The sequence below is a fragment of the Strix uralensis genome, chromosome 16, assembly GCF_047716275.1.
Source record: "Strix uralensis isolate ZFMK-TIS-50842 chromosome 16, bStrUra1, whole genome shotgun sequence".
Lineage (NCBI taxonomy): Eukaryota > Metazoa > Chordata > Aves > Strigiformes > Strigidae > Strix > Strix uralensis.
The window spans coordinates 2,875,944-2,896,437 of record NC_133987.1 but is presented as its reverse complement, the minus strand read 5'-3'; the positions used below and the strand labels follow the sequence as shown (position 1 = coordinate 2,896,437).

Here is a 20,494-nt window from a genome sequence, read left to right as displayed (position 1 = left end):
GTGAAAAGACCCAAGACAGGTCTGGGGATGAGTCCAGTCATCTTCCACCTCACGCAGAAGCCTGTAGGCAGGTTAAGGAGAAAAAGAAGAAAGGCTGTTGGAGGGTTGGTGGGGGTCCAGAATACTCTTGATCTGAGAACCTGGGTATGCAGCTTTTCACTCCATGCTGTGGGAACATGGTGTGCATAGTGCTTACAAAGGTGCTTTGTGAACCTAAAAATTGAGAGGTTTGGAGATACTATGGTGTTGACAGCCATCTAGGCACTTAGAGAACAATTTAGGCTGCGAATGGGAAACTGTTCATTTGTCTAGTTGAGTAAATTAAAATTCTGTGCACATTAGTCCAAAGGAGACTTTTTAAAAAAAGACTGAAAAAAACGACAGCTCTTATTTGGAACTGTCTGCAGAGCTGGAGCCAGCTCCCTGTCTGCATGCATGCCTGCGTACTGTTCTCTCTAGGGGAGAAAATGGTAATGACAAAGTGTATTTGGGATGTGTGCTCTAGAAATGTGGTGTCTGGAGCATGCCAGCGCTACTTGGAAGAAATATGAGGTTATCTGGCAGCACCGTGAGCTGGCCAGAGGTTTTTAAGACTGCTTCCTCCATCTTCCACTGAGTTACAGTAAAGCTGATCTTAATACCCACGCTGGGGAGGATGAGGACAGAAGCAAGGCATTAGACAACTTGGCCTTGGTGTCTTCTGACCTTTGGGAAGCTTTCCTTTCCTTAACTCTAAATGTCATGGAGCTGTGCTGTGACTCGGAGGGTATGCTGGCAGACAGTGTGTTGTTTCTTGCATTTAGAAATCGTGGTCTTGACCTTCCACCCTGCTCCTGAGAACTTGGGGCTGCATTTTTGCTGATGTTTTATCCTTATTCCTATTTAAAGAAGATCCAGGCTGCAGCTGCCAGCAAGCTTAAAAACTCTCTCCTCCTAGAGCATATTTCTGGCAGAAGCAGTCTTCACAAACTAGGTCTTGGGTCTGTTTCTCTTGGCTAAAGGAACTTGTCAATCCAGAAATAAAGTAAGTAGACTTTATTTAACTTACTGGCAGTTTGTCTTGGAAGGGGGTCATCAAACTTTTTGCTTTGTTATTTCCTGACTCTCATTCATTCACATGTGCGGCCTTGGAAGTTAGAAGTCAAAACAAATATAACAAAAATGAAATAAGCTCAGAGTCTTTTTCCTTTTTTTTTTTTCAAAATGCACTTAAAATGTGATGTATCCTGGTAGTAGATGTTTCTTGATTAGGTTCTTGAAAACAGTATCTTTGGTTTTGTGGTATTTTTTAACTATGGAAAATCATTACTTCTTATTTTTTCCTGTCTAAACCTAGGAGAAACCAATTCTCTTCTCATCCGAAACAAAACCAACCTCCAATTCTTTTTGAATATGAAGTTTTTTGACTGTTCTAGAAATGACACTGCAAAAAATGATGGACTAGGCATGAGCTCCAGACTTTCCTTGGAGAAAGATGAAGATGCATCTGCTTTCCCCACCCCACAAATACTTCTGCAGTTATGAAAAATCATCATCAGGTCCCTCAGAACAACCTCAAACCCAGACTTTGAAGGGATTACTCTTCATGTTGGGCTGTCAAACATGAAAACCAACCCACCGAGCATGACTTGCCTTTTGTAGCCTCTCCCCTTCTGTTTTTGTACATTTGAGCCTTTCTGAAAATGGTACAAATGCAGATGCGTAGATGTTGGTGGGCCAGCAAGGACAGAAAATCTTTGCGTGGAGAATGTCTGCCTGGGGTGGAAGAGCTGTGCAATGAGGTTGGGGATAAAGCTCAAGAATCAGAATTGTTCTGACCAAGACTTTTAAAAATGATAAAACTGGGCGGGCTTTGTGAGAGCTACTTGTTCTGACAGAGCTGTGAGAGAAAGGCAAACAATGTTGAGGCACACCCAGCATACTCAGAGAAAAGCTGCTTTTCCGAGTTGGGGGAACACTTCAAGTGCCAGCTCAGTGTCTTTATTATGAGGATTCAAGTGCCTTTGTGGCTCAGATGCCCTGGCGTTTATCATTCCCGCGTGCTCCAGATCTCATGCAGATGATTATTTTTTCATAAACTTGAGGTGTATCACGTACGTGGCTTCTATACAGGCTTCCCCCAGTTCATCACAGGCTTTGGCAGAAGCAAATATTGTAAAACTGTGTTCCAGGAGGGCTGCGTAGTTTGTGTTTGCCATCTGTGTAGTGGATCTTCCATTTCAATGAACAAAGGAGCGACTCCACTGGTATGTGAGAGGACTTGATGGTCTCTGACTTGTACCAGGACAGATGCTGTGCAGTTTGTCAGCTCGCTCCTTCACTGTGCTGTATCTAGGTATCTCCTAGGGAGGAGTAGGCTGCCAGCTGAGATTTCCCTTTGCCAACTTAAGATCTCTTTTGCTTGCGCTGGGGACTTGCCGTAGGGACGGCTGTTCCTGGAGGATACCCCTGATTCAGAGAAGACTGGTTCTGCTGAGCTTGTTGCTAAATGATCTGTTATCCTGGAGGCTAGCGCAGGCTGGTTTGTTTTGCCCTTAGCTCAGTCCTACTGCTGCTGGGTTACCTTTCATCCGTTGCTGCGTTCCCAGCTGGGGTGCCTCCTCTCGCAGTGTGAGATCATCTGTTCTTCCTTAGTTCCCATTTCAGGGCATCTTCAACTGCGATTCTGCGAAGTAACCTTGAAGTGCCTGTTGTCACTTGAAATGTCCTTGATTGCAAAGAAGAGAGTGACAAGAAGTCAGAAAAATAATGGGAGGGTTGCAGAAAGGCTGCTGCTTAAGACAATTCTCTAAATGCTTTATGTACCCAACTGGTACTGAGAGGCAGCTCCTGATGTGTTGACTTGTGTGCCTGCAGGGCTGTACATAGCCTACTTTCCTTGTGTCTGTCCTCAGAAATACTTTGATTCAAGAAAAGCTCCCTTGGAAGGAGTTGCTGTGGACCTGAGTGGTGGCCAGCAGTCTGGTCGTGGCCCCAAGTCCTGCTAGCCGGGCTTGTTGCAAGGGTGGAGGCTCTCCAAGGCACTGCTTCGTGTCATCATGGCTGCAGGCACAACAAAACAGCTCTGCCTTGAGTTGTGCCTGTCCTGGTTGCTAGCATCATTGTGCTGCACCTCGAGAGGTGACTGGGAAGTGAGTCGTGGATGTGGGTGGTGTTCAGGGAAGATGGCTGTGGGCCTGAGGATGCTGTAGGTACCTCTCTTTCCAGAAGAAAGCCGGGGGGAAGGTCCTACAGCGAGACCTTTGATCTGACCCTCTGGGGGTTGCCAGCATCACTGTACTAAGTTCATTCTCTGCCGGTGGGGCAGTGACAGCAACACCAGCTGCCTTCGGCAAAGCCCGGCGTGGATCCTGGTCATGAGATCTCAGTCCTGCAGAGATGCTGTGTTGCTTATTGGCATCACTCACCTTTTTCCTTGCCAGCAAAGGGATGACAGAATGAGGCAGGTTCTGGAGAGGGAAAACGTGTTGAAGATGGGTGTGCTTTATTAACTTCATGTTCCGCTACCATCCTACCACTGAATGCAGCTGTTCTGCATAAGGGGAAAAGAAAAAGACTGTTTCTGCCTCGGTGAGTTTGTATCAGATTTGTGACAGGAGGAAGGCGTGTTTTGTTCCTTCAGATACAGTCATCAAGGCAGTTCCTCCTCCTTTGTAGAGACCGCTGCTTTGGAAATTATCTGGGGGATGCTCAAGCCAAAACAGGAGTAAAACCTGCCCTAATAGTCTGGGACTAAGTTAGTACAGACCTGTTGTCTCAATTCTTGCTCTAGCAAGCACACAAAGAGTGCAGCTGGAGTAATGTTCTGTCCCTTACCCTTTTGGTTTCTGCATATGGAGGTAGTCTCTCAGGTGTGTCTCCCTTTCATTTTGCCTGCTGTGAAACTTCCTGATTGATCCTGATTTTCTTCCACCAGGGAATTCTCTTGGTGTACGACATCACTAATCGCTGGTCCTTCGATGGGATAGACCGATGGATAAAGGAAATAGATGAGGTAAGTTGAATGGAAGAACACATGCTGTGATCTTTAGCAAAAATTTGGGGAGGTATCACCTGAGGTGCCACTTCTGATACAGGGACAACAACGGCTCCGCTTTGGAGAGGAAATGATGGCAGTCTGCTAATCAGCAAAGCAGGGCGATAAGTGTCTGCCCTCCACCTCTGTATAAATCCGGAGTGGTAGGAAAGGGCTTGGGAATGGTCTAGCAAGATAGGAAGGTCCCCTCTAAAATGGACTGTGGGAGGGGATAAATTAGTCGTTTTTGTCATGTTGTAGTACTGCTTGGCAGTCCCTCTTGGTCACAGAGCAGTTTCTACTTCTTTGCCCTTCACTGCTATTGTAGCTAAGCAGAATGTTGGGTGTAGGCTGCCCTTGCTAAGGACAAGCCATGATTTCTCCACTTCTTTCCTTTTTCAAGCATGCCCCAGGTGTCCCTCGGATCCTGGTGGGAAACAGGCTTCACCTTGCCTTCAAGAGGCAGGTGCCAACAGAGCAGGCCCGGGCTTACGCAGAGAAGAACTGCATGACGTTTTTTGAGGTCAGCCCCCTGTGCAACTTCAACGTCATAGAGTCCTTCACGGAGTTGTCCCGTATCGTCCTCATGCGGCACGGCATGGAGAAGATCTGGAGACCCAACAGAGGTGAGTGGTGAGGAAGATGCTCCGTGTGGGGAAGGCATGAGAGCTGTTGGGGCTGAAATGGAGGGGTAGGACCGACTGCCTAGGTGGGAGGTGTGTTTATTAGTAACTGTGGGATCTGAAAGCACCTGACATGCAGAAATGCTTCAGGCCAGACAAGCTGAAGCTGAGCCACAACAAGCTGCCTGTGCTAGTGCAGGCACCCGGCAGGCAGCGGTGAGGGATGGCAGCTCCAGAGGGCAGTTCAGCGTGTCTAGGATCTGAATTGCTCCGGGGCATCCTACACCTCTCCGCTTATTCTGGATGAGGCTGAGGGCAATTAAGCTCACAACTTGAAAGTACTTCAATCAAAAGGCTGTGTGGGATGAATCCACGCTTAAGCACTTCTGTCCTTACCCTTGCCTGAACCTGTGCCTCCTGTTTTGGAGGGGCATGGAAGCAGAGTGAGCCCAAGGAGCTGAAAGGAACTGAATCACATCCCTGCTGTATTCCATGTATCCAGGCACGTGTGCTGCAGTGTGGCAAACCATGAGCAGACTCCATGTTACGTATCAGCCTGTTGTGTTTGAAGCAAAATAGTCTTAGGTGCCACGTTCCTGGCTGGAGGTAGCAGTGTGCCCCGCTGGCAGTCTGAGCAGCAGGGGAGCTGCACTCCTGGGTGACCTGCCTTCATATGGATCCTCAGCTCCTGCTCACGAGGAAGGGAAAACCCTGTTTGCCAGCCCGTCACCAAATTGTCTGCCTGGGCTCCTGCCCCAGACCTGACTGCCGTGCCACTGTCTCCAGCTCACAGAGGGATGGCAAGCAGGAGCTGGCTGCACTTGAAGGCATCTGAACCTCTTCCAGAGGCAGAACTTGTAACTGCTGCCTGCCCGAGGTGGGGAGGTTAGGGACTGCCTGCCTGCCCGAGGTGGGGAGGTTAGGGGCTGCCTGCCTGCCCGAGGTGGGGAGGTTAGGGGCTGCCTGCCTGCCCGAGGTGGGGAGGTTAGGGGCTGCCTGCCTGCCCGAGGTGGGGAGGTTAGGGACTGCCTGCCTGCCCGAGGTGGGGAGGTTAGGGGCTGCCTGCCTGCCCGGGGAGGGGGGTTAGGGGCTGCCTGCCTGCCTGGGAGTAGCAGCGTGGCTTTCAGGACAGACTGGAGGTGAAAGCGTGCCCTCGTGTGGCCGCTTGCTGGGAAATCCCCTCCAAACAGACTTTCAGAGCAGGCTCACATGATATGCGCTGAGCTGAGAGGATGCTGGGAAGCCTGAACGGGCAGAGGAGTCTTCTGGCTTGGTGGGATCTCTTGCAGCAGGCACGCTGCAGAGAGCCGGCCCCATGGCTGCTGCTCCCTGAGCAGGTCCCAAGTGAGACTGTCCTGCTTTGGGCCTTGCTGACCCTGTTGCTTCCTCCCCTGGGCACGTCCTTCTGGTTGCCAAACGATGGCACGAGAAGCCAAGTGTCTGGCAGAAATGTGGGCAGGGCACTGCCTGCCCTGGGCACCGTTCAGAGAGGAGGGCTGGTGGTGTCTAATCCCTGTGTTGACACCAAAGCTGGTGTCTCGCGAAGCACTAGCCTCCAACGGCAGAGCTTACCTTGGGTTTCCCAGGCTTTTGTCCTAACTAATCTGCTCCTTATTCAAGGCTCCTGTGCAGTCATTATTATCATCTCCCCAAAGGAGCAGGAACTGCACAGCGTAAGGAATAGTTGTGGGGAGATGGCAGCCCTTGAAGTCCCTTGGCCCTTGACCATCTGGTCCTTTCTCCCACCAGTGTTCAGCTTACAGGACCTGTGCTGCCGAGCCATTGTTTCCTGCACCCCAGTCCACCTCATCGACAAGCTGCCGTTGCCTGTCACCATCAAGAGTCACCTGAAATCCTTCTCGATGGCCAACGGGATGAATGCAGTGATGATGCACGGCCGGTCGTATTCCTTGGCCAGCAGTGGGGGTGGGAGCAGCAGCAAAGGTAACAGCTTGAAGAGATCCAAATCAATTCGTCCGCCCCAGAGCCCCCCACAGAACTGCTCACGCAACAACTGCAAGATCTCTTAGCAGGATGGACGCGCCGTGAGCTTCTAACGTATCCACACCCACCCACCGATGTACAGCTGTTTGCACACTTAACCCTTTTCGACTGGATCCTTTCGGATGGGCCGCGGTTGCTTTTCCGATGGCACACACAAGCGTTAGGAATGTGCTCACGTTTTGGCTTCACATGGGAAGCGTGGTGCCGGCTGGATCTCGCAGCACTGGCGGGGAGAGGACTCTGCCAAGTGACCCTCCAAGAATGCTTTGGGCTTTGCCTCTTGGCCTGGGGTGGAAAATTCAGCAGCTGCTGGGTTGGGGAGGGGGGAAGGGGAAAAAAGCTCATCCAGTCTCAATGGAGAAATGGATTTAATGGAAGATTGAGAGGCTTAAGGGAGTAGGCAAGGAGAGTCTGTGCTGCAACTTTAACTCTTGGACTCCTGAACAGATTGCTGGTGCAATAGTGATTGTTGGATGTAGGAAAAAAAAAAAAAAAGAAATGGGGACAGGGGACTAATGACAGTTTTCACCGGGCTGTTAACCTGCTGTTGCCAAAAAAAAAAAGAGAACCAAGGCAAGAGTTGGCCAATTAGAAAGGGGAAGGAAGCAGTCTGCTTGCCTTCTTCATTTATTTATGTAAATATTATACATATATATATATCACTTGTTTTTTAAGGTTTTTTTTAAGAAGCAGTCAGGGAAAATTTTATGCAGCCATGTAAATACAAGCACTGGATTAACTTTCCCAGTGTCAGCAAATGGGGAGAAGTGGAGGATTTTCTGATGAAAATACACAAATGCTTTAAGAGACTTTCAATCACCACCTGGGCTCGTGCTGGGTTTTTTTAAATACTACGTATGCAGAAGGAAAGAACAATTAGTGTGTAACGTACCCCAAGCTGCTTTATTCCGATCATTCCCTAAAACTTGTGCCGAAGGCAGGGTGGGCTGTAAATGGATCAAGGGGCAGAGTGGAGAGACCAGGGTCTCGGGGTTTGTTTTTGGCAGGCAGGAGGAAGAAGCAGCTCTGAGATCAGATGATGCCTTGCTTGCTTTGCACCTTCTGATGCGCAGCTGGTTGGGAACTGAGGAGCAGAGGGTAGAAGCATCGCGCCTAAAGCAGAGGAAAAATGCTGAATTTTGTCCCTTATTGCTGCAAAACCTCAGCCGTTGTTTCCAGAGCCCTCCATCCACGACACCACCCCGCGCGACAGCTCCTGAATCCTGGCTGCTTCTTGCTTTGCTTTTCCAAAGACGTTCTGCCCGAGCTAGCGTTGCTGCGGCTCCTCCTGGATGAAAGTGGGGAAAGGACAGAAGCAGCTTTTCCCACTGGAGTGTGAAGGAGCTGTGGACTGGGAAGGTGAAAAGAGATTTGTGGGGGGAAACAGCAGACCCCAGGTCCAATCACGGCGAATGCGCTTGGCTTTTGTGGCAGTGCCAGGACATTGGGAAAGCAAACTGCTTTGCTCTGTAGGACCACACGTGGATTTTAGAGGGAATGTGTGCTCAGTGGCAAGAGCTTGAGATGCGTGGCGTGCTGTGGGAGAAGGTCCTGTGTCAAGCAAGGGCGTGTGCTGCTCTGGCTTCGTCCTGTGGCTGATCTGTGCTGGAAATTCACCTGGAAACTTAGAAATAACGCCTAGCCCTTACTGCAAAAGGTGAGCGGGGCTTGGCAGTGGGACTAAGCTATATCAACAGATTCTCATAGGTGGCCAGGACGTGTAGATTGTGAGTAACGTGGTAGAAGGTGAACCGCTCTTCCTTGTGCTGGTCGGGTCACCTCCTCAGCAAGGAGACCAGACGGTATAGTGCTGCCATCTTCCTCCTGGCGTTAGCAACTCCTCGAGGCCTGGCCCTGCTCTCCTCCCCCCCAAGCAGCTTGTGGCATTGCATGGGCAGAATGAAGCCGCAGCAGCTCCTGCGCGGCCGACGGACCCGCTTTGTTCAGGCAGCACTCAGGGGCGCGTCACTCCACGGGGGACATCGCCTTCCCCTTGCTTCTGAGCCAACCTGGGAGGTGAAGGAGCCTTCCCCCTCCCCTCTCTGTAGAACAAACTACAATACAGGGGTAGGTCTCTTGGCTCGTCTCTAGCGTGCTTTATTGCCCAGCTCAAATGAGCGAGGAGAGAATTAAACCCCAGGCAGATGGAGCAGGGAGAAGAATCCTTTGTAGTGGTGGTTTGGCTCAAGAGCAAAGCTGCAGCCGAGCTCGGCGCGGTGGCGCGAAGGCCGGGGGATTTCGAGAACCTGTCTGGGATGGCTGGCACCTGTTTCCCATCACTTAACACGCAGCAGAAGACAATCGCTGGCTCAGCAGCCCGGGGATATACGGCCAACAGGTGATCGGCACCGCAAAAGGCTTCTTCTCCCAGAAAACACCATCCGGGCACCGCAGGGCCCCTCGCCAGCCTGCTCCCGGGCACCGGTGTGTGGGCTGGAGAGGGACGAAGGTTTCCTTCCTCAAATCACAAAGCTGCTGCATGTCTAGAAAAACTTGATGTACCTCTGCTTGGTTTGGCTTTGCCACGTGTGACACCTCCTTGCGCCTTTTTCCCTGAGGTTGATTGATTCCCCCCCCCCCCCCCCCCCCCCCCCCCATAAGGTCTCAACAGATCCTGTCTGTAGTGAGGATGAAAGATTTATCTGGAGTGATTGCTCAGCAAAAAACTTCGGGTTTTTTTTTAATTTAAAAGGAAAAGATTCTTGCATCTGATGTCAACACTAGTGTGTAGCTGCTCTCCAACACTTGTACCATTCCTGAGTTGTTTTTTTGGACTATCCTTTTATTTTTTTATTCCTTTGTACAGTCAATGTTGTTCAACTGATTATACATGGTTTTGTTTTGTATAAATTAAAGTCTTTTTTTGTTTTGAACTTCTAATTGAAAGGTGGAGAAGTTGTATCAGTTTTCCTGTGGACTGGAAAGAGGTTGAAGGGAAAAGGTGGTACTTTTGCCTAAAACTGGGACCTTTGGGGCTGCTTGTGGTGCAGGTGTGTGTTGCCACTTCCAGATCATCCACAAAATAACTCATACAGCGTTTTCTGGAGAGTCTTGAAAGTCATGATTCCTAGCCCTGGTGGATTTTTGCCCTTCTCTATACATGCAGAAGCTAAATCTGTTCTTACTAAAGGCTTGATTCTCACAGAATTGCTGATTTTTGGGTAGGGAAGCTCTAAGAAAACACAGACTGGTCTGCAACACATCTAGCGTCGTAGGTGGCTGTAGGAAGCCAGGCTCCCCAGCGCCTTGCGTGGGCTTGCGTGCAGTCCCTGGTACACGGGGATGGGTTTTGCAAGTACAGTCAAAGCCTTAAATCGCCTCTTTGGGTCTGGGCGGCCCTGGGGAGCGAGGACCGAGTGCTGCGGCAGCATTCACCCATCCTACCCAGACTGCAACAAGCTGAAAGTCAGCCTGGGATAAATGTGACTTTGAAATGGAGAAGATGCCGCAGGGAGCTCAGAGCACCCGTGTCACATTGGGCTGTCGCTGGGGTTGGTGTTCAGAGGCACTGGCTGGGGCTGGGAGCCCCAAAGAAGGGGGGTTTGCTCCTGGGTTGGAGGGGAACTTCTTTCCTGATCCTTTTCTCTCTCTCGCTCCAAGCCCACCTCCCCTTGACCTCCCTTTTCCCCTGCCTCCTCGCTTCCCTAGGATCAGATTTTCCACTTCGTACCAGACTGGCCACGCTTGTTTTAACAGCTTAAGTCGTAATTGCCGGGGCTAGGAGGGGGCAGGGGGGGAAATGAGATAGTGTCTGCAGCCTGGAAAACCCTGGAGCTAAGGTGAAAGCCTGGTCAGGGAAGAGTCATGGAGACTTTTTTTTTTTTTTTTTTTCCTCCTTTTCAGGGGGGTTCTGGAAGTGTCTGTTCCCTCTCGGCAGCAGAGCCGAAACAAAGGCTGTGTGTGGTTTCAGGTGGGGTGCGGACAGCCGGAGCCCATTACGCTGGAGCAGCAGGGGCTGCCTTCCCTGCAGCTGTCTCTGCTCAGGGAGAGCAGGGCAAGAAAACACTGCGCAGCCTGAATGTTGGGGGAAAGGCCAGAAGAGCTTTAGGGGTCCCTGTTCCTTGGAGAAAGAGGAGGGAGCAGGTTGCTCTGGGCTGGTTCAGGTCTTTCCTAGGTGAACGTGTTTCTCCGAACCCACCTTCCCAGTTCGAGGGTGTCTTGGGTTGGTCCCGCTGTCCCCTGCGGGGTTGTACCATGCAGGCTGTGAAGAAAAGGTGACCTTCATCTGACTGCACCCCAGATGCTTGAAAATGAGGATGCGTCACCCCATGGGTGCGTTGGTGGGGTTGGAACCCTCCCTGGGTGCAGGGTGTTAGTGGAGGGGGCACATGGTGCTGCGCCCTTCTCTCCAGGACGGGGTGCTGAGCCCCTTCCTGCGCTCCCTTGTCTTGAAGGGAGAAGATGAGCCATAAAACTCGCATCCGTGTCTGGGATCTTTGAGGGTGACCCCAAGAAATCCCTGTTTTGGGGTGTGGCAGGTGCTTGGACACATGGAGGTGAACAGTTTGGGAGAGACTGAAGTTAGCATGGTGAAAGTCTATTGTGGGCTTGCTCCAGGGTGGGGAGAGTTGTTTTTTCTTTCACCTTCTGCTGAAGAAGCACTAGAAGAGGCTGGGTGGGGGTCCCCAGGCATAGGTGAGGGTCTCGAGTCAGGAGCTGCATTTCCAACCACGTGGCATCCAGCATCCCTCTGGCCACCCTCGTGCCACCGAGGCAGAAGTTCCCAGCAGGTGCTTGTCCCAACCTCACTGCTTTTGACCTTGGTGACACAAGGATGAGGCATCTTTGGCTCTAGTGTGAAACATGGGCTGCTCCCCTGGCTCTGGAGAGGGGCTGCCAGGGCAGCACCCGGCCCAAACCCCAGCGCCAGCATCTTCTTAGACCGTGTTGCTGGGACCCCGTGGAGCCCTTCCCTCCTGCACCAGCTCCCTTGGAAGCACCCTGGGACACCCCACAGTGGCTCCGTGCCCCCCAGCTGCATCCCTGGGGAGTGAGGTGCCGTGGCAGCCTGCCACGCTGCTCCCAGCCAGAGCGAGGTGGGTTTGGGGGTCGAGGATCGTAACGCTGCTGCAGGCAGCTGGTGTCTGGGGTCGGCTGGGTGGGTCCCGGGGACTCCCGGCTGCCGGGGCAGGCAGGATACAGCCCCCTGCAGCTCCCGGGCCAGGCCATCCTGATGCAATTCCCTGTTTGCAAAACATCTCATCAGCCTCCCTGTGAGCGTCCCGGGGCAGCGTAACCTCCCCTCCGTGTCTGGGGCTGGCCGGACCCTTGGGCGGCTGCTTGGCCATGAAGGCAGGGACCCTGGCACAGCCGTGGGACGTGCTGCAGCCCTCCACGCGTGGCCGTGGCAAGCTGACGTCAGGCCTGACAGTGCTTTGGGGTTTCAGGCCACGGGGAGCCCCGGCAGCGCCACGGGCAGCGCCGAGCCGCCGGCAGCACCGCCATTTGCCGGCACAGCCGTTTGCTGGCCCTGGCAGCCGCTCGGGCAGGGAAGTGGCAGCAGTTACGGGTCGCGGCGCTGTGTCAGTGGCACCGGCTGGAGGTCAGCGTGCCGGGGCACGGCGGCTGCGTCCCCCTCGCACCAGCGTGGCGTGTGTTGGTCCCAAAAAAACGCCTGGTCCGGTGCAACGGGGCTTCCCCCGGGAGCCACAGACTGCAGGAGCACCAAACTGTTACATGCAAAAATACCTCTGGGGTGCGGGTGGGTTGGTTTTCCCCCCAGAAATGTCAAGAAAAGGCTCTCCCCTCTTTTTTGTCCCCTCCATCACCCGCCCCCCGGTTTGCAGCCCTGGAGGCTGGAGGTGCTGAGCTGCCCCCCCAGGGCACAACCCCCTCGGGTGGGTTTGCTGCTTCCCAGGAGCTGCAGACCCCCCCCCTCGGGTGGGTCACGGCTCTCGCCAGTGCCGGAAGAGTTAATGCTCCCGCAATGCCATGAAATGTTCCTGCTGCAGGTCAGTCTCCACCAGGGATTAGGGAAATCTGGCCGAGGAGCCAGGGCCGGCTCCTGCCAGCTCAGGGCCGGCTGCGGGACGTGCTCGGGGAGGCAGCGGCGGGATTGAAGCCCAGGCACAGCGTGCCGGAGCAGTCCCGCCGGGGTCTGGCACGGCCAGGCGCTGCCTTCCAGATCAGAAAAAAGACAGCCCGGCCGTAAATCAGCGGGAGGGAGGGCCGGGAGCGGCTGCCAGGCTGGGGGAGCCCCTCCAGGGGGGCTGGGTGGGCACCCCCCCGCCAGGAGAGCTGGGGTCCCCTTGCCGGGCGGCACACACAGGACGGTGGCTGGCGAGCGGGGCTGAGCAGGGGGGACGCGTGCCAGTGCCAGCACCCCGCTCCTGGGCGCGGGGCTGCCTCTGCCCGCGGTGCCAGCGGGCGCCAAGAGGCGAGGTGCGGGGTGAGGGTCTCCCAGGCCAGCCCTGCTCCCCAGCAGCCCCGCAGCGTGGGCTCCGCGTGTCTCCCTGCCTGTGGCCCTGTCCGAGTGGACCACAGGCTCTGGCTGTTTTCTCATCCTGCAGGAATTCAGCTCCGTGGGCCGGGCGGTTTTTTTTGTGTCCCCCCTCCCTCCTCCTTTCACTCTCCCTCTTTGGAGACTTTCTGCATTCTGCCTGCCTTTGATCTCCCCCCGTGTTTGCCCAGCCGATCGCTGGGCTCGCCGGGGTTAGAGGCTGAGGTCAGCGCCTTTCCCATTCCAAACACCCAGAAACATCAGTGGGAAGGGAGGGGATTCAGATTACAACCTTCCCGTCCTCCCCTTCCACCCCACTCGCCCGCTCGTCGTGCCGGCAGGGAGCCAGGGATGAACTGAGCCCCTCTCGCCGAGGGACGCTGCTGCCACCGTGTCCCCAGCGCCCCGAGAGCCGAGCAGCGGCGATGGATGGAGGCAGCGGGCAGCATCGCCGGTGGTCCGGCGGGTGCTGGGCGTGCTGAAGGGCAGAGGTTTGGTGCTCTCCTCCTCCTCCTCTTTGTCCCCCCGCCCGCCCGCTTTCTCCTTCGTCCCCTCCATCCTGAATGTGATTTATCCCGACCCCTCGCCAGCAAGCCAGGCCGGTGGCGCGGGGTGGCCAGATGCCTCCTCGCGGGAATTTTGGCCGCCCAGGCCGGGGCCGGCAAGCGGGTGGGCAGCAGCGTGTCCCCATGGGCGTCGTGCTCCTCCTGCCTTTGCTGGTGGCGGCGGCCGGGCTGAGCCTGCAGCCGGGCAGGATGCGGCACCTGGGGGTCTGCCCCAACCAGCTGAACCCCAACCTGTGGGTGGACGCGCAGAGCACCTGCGAGCGGGAGTGCCAGGCCGACCAGGTGAGTGGGGGAGCCGGGGAGGGGTGGGGGGGCATCCCCAGGTCCCCGAGGGAGATGCTTTGGGGTGCGGGTCCTGTGCCTGGTGGTGCAGCCATTTGGTTGCCCACCAAGGAGCTCAGCCCAGCTGCAGCTTCCCCGGCTGAGCCCCCCCCTGTCCCGGGGCCATTCCCCAGCCCCCCTAACAGGCAGAGAAACTGCTTGTTGCCCCCCATGTCCCCCCCTTGGGCCATGTCCCATGGCCAGGACACCCCCTCCATGCACCCCCAGGATGCTTCCACCCAGCCAAGGGGCTGGGATGAGGGGAATGGGTATGCTGGGGCAGGGACCCCCATCAGGCAGCGGTCAGCCTCCTCCAGCCCCCCGGGCAACTTTTCCTCGAGGGCAGGAGCTCACCCATGGACCGGGCTGCCTGTCCCAGAGACCCCCGCCTCCGAGCTCCACAGCAGTGAGCAGGGGCACCAGCACCTCCACCCCAGCTAGGGCTGCCTGGATGCAGGGGAGACTCCTTTGCAATTCATCTGTGTAATGAGTTCTGCCTCCCCTCAGCCAGAAAAAGCTGAGAGGGGTCAGATGCTGTCTGCTGGGGCGGGGGGAAGGGGCCATCATCACTGCAGTGCACCCCTAAGCATCCTGGGGGGGCTGGGGGCTGGCTGGGGCCAATGCAGCTGTGCCAGGGAGAACTGGCTCCTACCCGGAGCCCAGTGATGCTGAGGGCGCACGGGGCTGCTCAGGGGACACCCGCCCACCTGAAAACCCCACAGGGTGTGGGAGCAGCACCCACACCCACAGCACAGTGGTGACCCCCATGTTGTCCCCACCTCAATCTCCTCTCCCTGCCCCCCCCACCCCCCCCCCCCCCCGGCCAGGACTGCGAAGGCTTCGAGAAATGCTGCACCAACGTGTGCGGGCTGCGGAGCTGCGTGGCCGCCCGCTTCGCCGACGGCAGCCTGCCGGCACTGGCACTGGCGCCGGCGGCCTCCTGCGAGAGCTTCGTGTGCGCGCAGCAGGGCTCCGACTGCGACATCTGGGATGGGCAGCCCGTCTGCAAGTGCAAGGACCGCTGCGAGAAGGAGCCCAACTTCACCTGCGCCTCTGACGGCCTCACCTACTACAACAAGTGCTACATGGACGCCGAGGCGTGCCTGCGCGGCACCCGCCTCACCACCGTCCCCTGCAAGCACATCTTCACCTGGCCCGACACCAGCCCCGTGCCGCAGGAGACGACGGCACGCCCCACGCCGGGAGCCGGCCCCGAGGTACCGGTGCCCCCCGCCCTCTACAGCAACCCCTTCCACCAGTCGGTACGCGCCGGGGGCACCGTCAGCTTCCGCTGCGACGTCAGCGGGCGCCCGCGGCCGGACATCACCTGGGAGAAGCAGACGGAGCAGGAGGAGAACTTCATCATGCGGCCGGACCAGATGTACGGCAACGTGGTGGTCACCAACATTGGCCAGCTGGTCATCTACAACGCCCGCCACGAGGATGCCGGCATCTACACCTGCACGGCCAGGAATGCCGCTGGGCTGCTCCGCGCCGACTTCCCGCTGTCAGTGGTCAGGCGGGAGCCGGGGGGGACCCCGCGGGCTGGCAGCCCCCAGCCCTTCCCCAGCGCTGAGTGCCTGAAGGAGCCGGACCGGCGACGGTGCGAGGCCCTGGAGGTGCGCTGGCACTTCGACGCCAAGCAGGGCTCCTGCCTCACCTTCCGCTACGGGGGCTGCGGGGCCAACAGGAACCATTTTGAGACCTACGAGGAGTGCCGGGCTGCCTGCTTGGGCAGCGCCCGCCCCACCTGCCTGCTGCCCATGGTGCAGGGTCCCTGCCAGAACTGGGAGCCCCGCTGGGCATACAACCACCTCCTGAAGCAGTGCCACTCCTTCGTCTACGGCGGCTGTGAGGGCAACACCAACAACTTTGAGAGCAAGGAGACCTGCGAGGATGTCTGCCCCTTCCCCAAGAGCCTGCAGTGCAAGGCTTGCCGCCTGAAGAGTAAGATGGTGCTGAGCCTCTGCCGCAGTGACTTCGCCATCGTGGGCCGGCTGATGGAGATCGTGGAGGACCAGGACTCCGGCATCGCCCGCTTTGCCCTCGAGGATGTCCTCAAGGATGAGAAGATGGGCCTCAAGTTCTTCAACATCAAGTACCTGGAGGTGACCTTGACCGACATGGACTGGAGCTGCCCCTGCCCCAACATGACGGCGGAGGACGGGCCGCTCATCATCATGGGCGAGGTGCACGACGGCATGGCCACGCTGGACCCCAGCAGCTACGTCCGGGCGGCCAACGACAAGCGGGTGAAGAAGATCTACGAGCTGATGGAAAAGAAAACCTGCGACCTCCTGAACCGCTTCCAGGACTAGGGGAGAGCCGGGACGTGCCGATGCGGGGGCCGCAGACCCACCGTGGAGGTGGGGGCAGCCTGGGGGAGCCCCTGCACCAGTGCTTGTATCTAGGGAATACCACCGTTGTGTAGTTCCCCCCCAACCCCATGCTGAGCCCCAGCCCAGCTCCCACCTCCCCTGTAATTTATCTGCCGCATGCCCCCCACCCATGTAGCCCCCCAGCCTGGCCAGCAGCAATAAAGGACTGGGGTGGGTTGCAGAGGGATGGGAGGTCTGCCAGGAGCCCCCCACCCATAAAAACCTTCCCACCACACCGAAGCCTCTGGGCCCAGTGTAGCACCCCCAGGTGCTCCCAGTGCAGGATCTGCCCCCTGCTGTTGGTGCTGGGGGGGGGTTGGGGATGCCCCCCCAACCCAGCACCAGTGCTGAAAGCATCATGCAGGGAGGGGGGGAAAAGCCCCAGAATTTATTGGGGGGAGCAGCAGCACAGTCCTGGAGGGGAAAGGGGGATGGGTCCCCCATGCCATCGGCACAGCATCCTCTGGGGACACTGCCACCAAGCAAGAGGTGTCCCCCATGCCCGGGGGTGCTGTGCCCCCCCACCCCATGCCTATGCCCCCCATGACAGCTGTGGTGGCTTCTGTGGGTCAGGCTGGGGCACTCCGTTGCAAAGGGAGCCCCAAAGAGGCCGGGAGAGACAGACCCTCCCCAGCCCACCAGCCAAGCCCAGCCCCAGCCGGGGGCACGGGGGCCCCACCCCAGCGCTGCCGTCCCCAGCACGGGGACAGTGTGGCCCCTTGAGAAGGCAGCAATGAGGGGGGGTGACCGTGCTGGGAGATGCTGGGAGGGTGCTGGGAGGTGCTGGGAGGTGCCGTTGGGGCAGGTCACTGCTTGCGGAAGATGAGACTCTTGTTGTTGGCCGGCATGTCCACCTGGAAGCACAGAGCTGGGGGTCAGGGGGGTCCCCAGCGGAGCAGCACCCATCCACCCCCCGCAGACTCCAGCACCTACCATCCTCTCCAGGCGCAGCCCGTTGGCCTCGGCCAGCTGCCGCAGCAGCGCCGTGTCGCGAAGGCCCCACGCGGGATTGCTGCCGGGGAGGGAGGCGTGGGTCAGACAGACGGACATCACACCCCTGCGCTCCCTGAAGCATCCCCATCTCCCAGGAGTGCCCCCAGGTCGGGGTGGGGGGGACTCCCCTCTGCTGCTGCTTTAGGCCTTATCTTGAAGGACCACGCTGGGAGGGAGCTCCCTGAGGCTGCAGGCAGGACAGGCAGCATGGGCAGGACGGGCCACCGGCAGCCCTGGGCCCCCCAGCCCCCTCCTTACCTCTGCCTCAGGCTGCGGTCGAAGTCCACGTTGCTCTGGGGGCTGATCCGGCCATCCACGGCGTAGGGCTGCCAGGACACGGAGCTGGAGCTGCAGGCACGAGCCATCGTGTGTCCCCCCCCAAGCTCCCCCCAGCCCGCGGGCTGCTGTCCCTGCCACGCACAGAAGCCAAGCGAGAAGGGACACGGCCCCCGAGAGGGACCAGGGGTCCCACCACCCACCGTGGGTCCATCACACACTGGGCCCCCCCCCCCCAGACCCTGCTCTGGATGGGGCGAGGGAGGACGGGATCCCTCTGTCCCGCGAGCGAACCGCCAAGGCTGCCCATCCCAGGCTCTGTATGTGCCCCAAAACGCTGAGACCCCCAAACCCGAGCCCCACCCCCTTTCCCAACCCATCCCCACCCCCATGCCTGGAGCTGCTCGCCCATCTGCTCCCCCCCCCCCAGCATCCCCAGGGACACCCCGCGCCCAGCAGGATGCTCCCGCACCAAGACGGGTGCTCAGCCGAGCAGCACCCACCCCGTAGGTGAAGAGCACGCCTCCAGGCTTCAGCAGCACCCCAGCACCCTTGAACAGTCCCTGGGGAAAGAGAGAAGTGGGGACCATGTCAGGGGGCTGGGGACACCCCCAAGGATCCCCCCCATTTGGCGCTGGGACCCCCAGCCCAGGGGACAGGGAGCCCTGCCCCGCTCACCTCGGTGCACCGCAGCTCCGCGATGTGCATCATGTTGATGCTGACGAGGAGGTCAAGGGTGGCGGGTTGGGTGCCCCCCCACGTCTCCCAGCCCCGCGAGACGTCCAGCAGGATGGGGGGCAGCATGTTGGGCACCTGCATGGCCTCCGCGTAGGCAGCGATGCTGCGGGCACCAAACCCCACATCAACCCCAGCCGGGGCACCACCCGCCCCCCCCGCCCCGTGCAGCCCCCGCCACCAGCACCCGCTGCAGGCAGACCTGAAACCTGCCCGCGCTGCCTGCCAGCAGCATCTCCCAGGTGGAGTCTCTGATGTCTAATAATAAGGTTGTGCTTATAACACAGACGTGGGGGGGGGGGCTCCACATGGTGCAAGGGGTCTGGTATCACCAAGCTCTTTGCTTTGCAACAGCCAGCGGGAGAGCTGGCAGCAGCCGGACAACGGGCAGCACATGGACTGGGAGAGACCCCCGTGCCTGAAAAATTCCTAATTCACTGTCACTTCTCAGCAGGGCAGCCGGAGCACGCTGCCCTCCCAGCTGCCTGCATGAGCGCTGCCTGCACCCACGTGCTCAGGCTGCCCACACGCTGCCTGAATGCTGCCTGCAGCACTGCCAGCACCCACACACCCAGGCTGCCTGAACCTACACCCCCCCCCTGTCTGCAGCGCTGCCTGCACCCACATGCCCAAGCTGCCCGCACGCTGCCTGCACCCACACCCCCCCCTGCCTGCAACGCTGCCTGCACCCACGTGCCCAAGCTGCCTGCATGCCGCCCCGCACCCACGTGCCCGGGCTGCCCGCAGCGCTGCCTGCACCCCTGCGCCCGGGCTGCCTGCACACCGCCGGTGCCACTGCACCAGCACCATGTGATTTTTGGTGTGATTTACACCCTTTTTGACACATTCACCAGCCAGGCCTCGGTTCCTGCAGGGAACCGCAGCCTCCTGGCCTCAGCCTGGGGATTATTTTTAACCAGGGCGGCGTGCGCTGGGTGCCGCTGCCGTCGAGGTGATGGGTGGGAAGGACGCTGGCAGCAACCCGCCCTGGACAGGTGCCAATTTCGGCACCTCCCCACCAGCTTTTTTTTTTTTTTTGTGTGAGGGGGGAATTCCTCACTGTGCTGCAGCACTGGGGTTTATTTTTGTTTCCTGAAGGGAAAGCAAACCCTCTGAGCCCGGCGCTGCAATGCCTGGAACAGGCATTTGGCCACGGCCAGACCCACGCACACGGACGCAGAGCAAATAAACACAGGCCGACGCGGCTCGCTGGGGCTGCGCGATGCCGGGAGCGGGGTGTGAGCCACCCACCGCGCGAGCGGGAGCCGCTGCCGGAGTCCTGGTGAGCTGGGCATGGGGCCCGGCATCACCACGGAGCGTCACGGCCACGGGTGGGTAACGGGAGAGCGGCCGCCGCTCAGCAACGCGTGGTCGGGCGCTTTGCAGGCAGGAATCGCTCCGTAGTGGGGTGGGCTGGCGCAGAGTTGAATATTGGGGCTTTTCTGGGAAAAATAAAGCACTGAGCTGGGGAGCCTGGGCTGTTTGGGAGCCGGATATTGGGGCTTTTCTGGAAAAAAATATAGCAAGCATTGACTTAGCGAGCCTGGGCTGTGCAAGAGTTGAATATTGTGTTTTTCCTGGAAAAAATAAAGCATCAAACAGGGGAGCCTGGGCTGCCTGAGAGTTCAATATTGGGTCTTTTCTGGAAAAAAATAAGCATCAAGCTGGGGAGCCTGGGTCATCTGAGAGCTGGATATTGGGTTTTTCCTGGAAAAAATAAAGCACCGAGAGAGGGAGGCTGGGCTGCTGGAGAGTTCGATATTGGGTCTTTCCTGGAATAAAACACAGCACCGAGCTGGGGAGCTCGGGCACAACCGGCCGTGGGTCTCCGGGAGGGGAGGGGGCTGCAGGCTGGGCCCCCCAGGGACCCCCCCACCCCGTGCCTCCGCTCACCTGCGCAGCGCCCGGGGGTCGATGTCGGAGGGCTGCCAGCGGGTCTGCGGCAGCGCCCGGGCGAAGTGTGCGGCGTGCAGCCCCGCGCCCGCCCCCACCTCCAGCACCCTCAGGACGCCGGGTCTCGCGTGGGTGCCGGCCCCCGCGTACTCCCGCAGCACCGCCAGGATCGGGCCCTTGTTGCGCTCCGCCGCCGCCGGCGCTTGCATGGCTGGAGCGGGCGGCGGCCGCAGTGCGGGGACTACAACTCC

General features: G+C 58.0%; 3 protein-coding genes across 3 annotated transcripts in view; 2 read left to right on the top strand and 1 right to left on the bottom strand.

Moving 5' to 3' along the window:
- Nucleotides 1-9,522, top strand: part of RAB40C (RAB40C, member RAS oncogene family) — a 37,765-nt gene extending 28,243 nt beyond the window's left edge. Inside the window, exons 5-7 of the mRNA XM_074885705.1 lie at nt 3,917-3,994; nt 4,419-4,641; nt 6,388-9,522. Of these exons, the coding sequence (XP_074741806.1) occupies nt 3,917-3,994; nt 4,419-4,641; nt 6,388-6,668 (582 nt within the window). The 3' untranslated portion in view covers nt 6,669-9,522. The remainder of the gene's footprint in view (nt 1-3,916; nt 3,995-4,418; nt 4,642-6,387) is intronic.
- A 3,988-nt stretch (nt 9,523-13,510) lies between these two features.
- Nucleotides 13,511-16,286, top strand: WFIKKN1 (WAP, follistatin/kazal, immunoglobulin, kunitz and netrin domain containing 1). Its single transcript, XM_074886252.1, has 3 exons — nt 13,511-13,572; nt 13,662-13,929; nt 14,796-16,286. The coding sequence occupies exons 1-3, from the start codon at nt 13,511-13,513 to the stop codon at nt 16,284-16,286; spliced, it is 1,821 nt and encodes a 606-aa protein (XP_074742353.1).
- Nucleotides 16,287-17,014: 728 nt separating this feature from the next.
- On the bottom strand, nt 17,015-20,491 carry METTL26 (methyltransferase like 26). Its single transcript, XM_074885779.1, has 6 exons — nt 20,244-20,491; nt 18,294-18,456; nt 18,119-18,178; nt 17,598-17,665; nt 17,280-17,358; nt 17,015-17,200 (listed from the first exon to the last, which is right to left on the bottom strand). The coding sequence occupies exons 1-6, from the start codon at nt 20,450-20,452 to the stop codon at nt 17,153-17,155; spliced, it is 627 nt and encodes a 208-aa protein (XP_074741880.1). The 5' UTR covers nt 20,453-20,491; the 3' UTR covers nt 17,015-17,152.
- Nucleotides 20,492-20,494: the final 3 nt, after the last annotated feature.

What these genes read in the sequence shown, in the direction of transcription:
- WFIKKN1 (XM_074886252.1), top strand. Translation starts at nt 13,511, where the DNA reads ATGGAGGCAGCGGGCAGCATCGCCGGTGGTCCGGCGGGTGCTGGGCGT. An exon ending in GGGCGTGCTGAAGGGCAGAG is followed by an intron (nt 13,573 to 13,661) that starts GTTTGGTGCTCT and finishes ATTTATCCCGAC; the next exon opens with CCCTCGCCAGCAAGCCAGGC. An exon ending in GGGAGTGCCAGGCCGACCAG is followed by an intron (nt 13,930 to 14,795) that starts GTGAGTGGGGGA and finishes CCCCCCGGCCAG; the next exon opens with GACTGCGAAGGCTTCGAGAA.
- METTL26 (XM_074885779.1), bottom strand. Translation starts at nt 20,452, where the DNA reads ATGCAAGCGCCGGCGGCGGCGGAGCGCAACAAGGGCCCGATCCTGGCG. An exon ending in GACCCCCGGGCGCTGCGCAG is followed by an intron (nt 18,457 to 20,243) that starts GTGAGCGGAGGC and finishes TGGTGCCCGCAG; the next exon opens with CATCGCTGCCTACGCGGAGG. An exon ending in GACCGCAGCCTGAGGCAGAG is followed by an intron (nt 17,359 to 17,597) that starts GTAAGGAGGGGG and finishes CCTCCCCGGCAG; the next exon opens with CAATCCCGCGTGGGGCCTTC.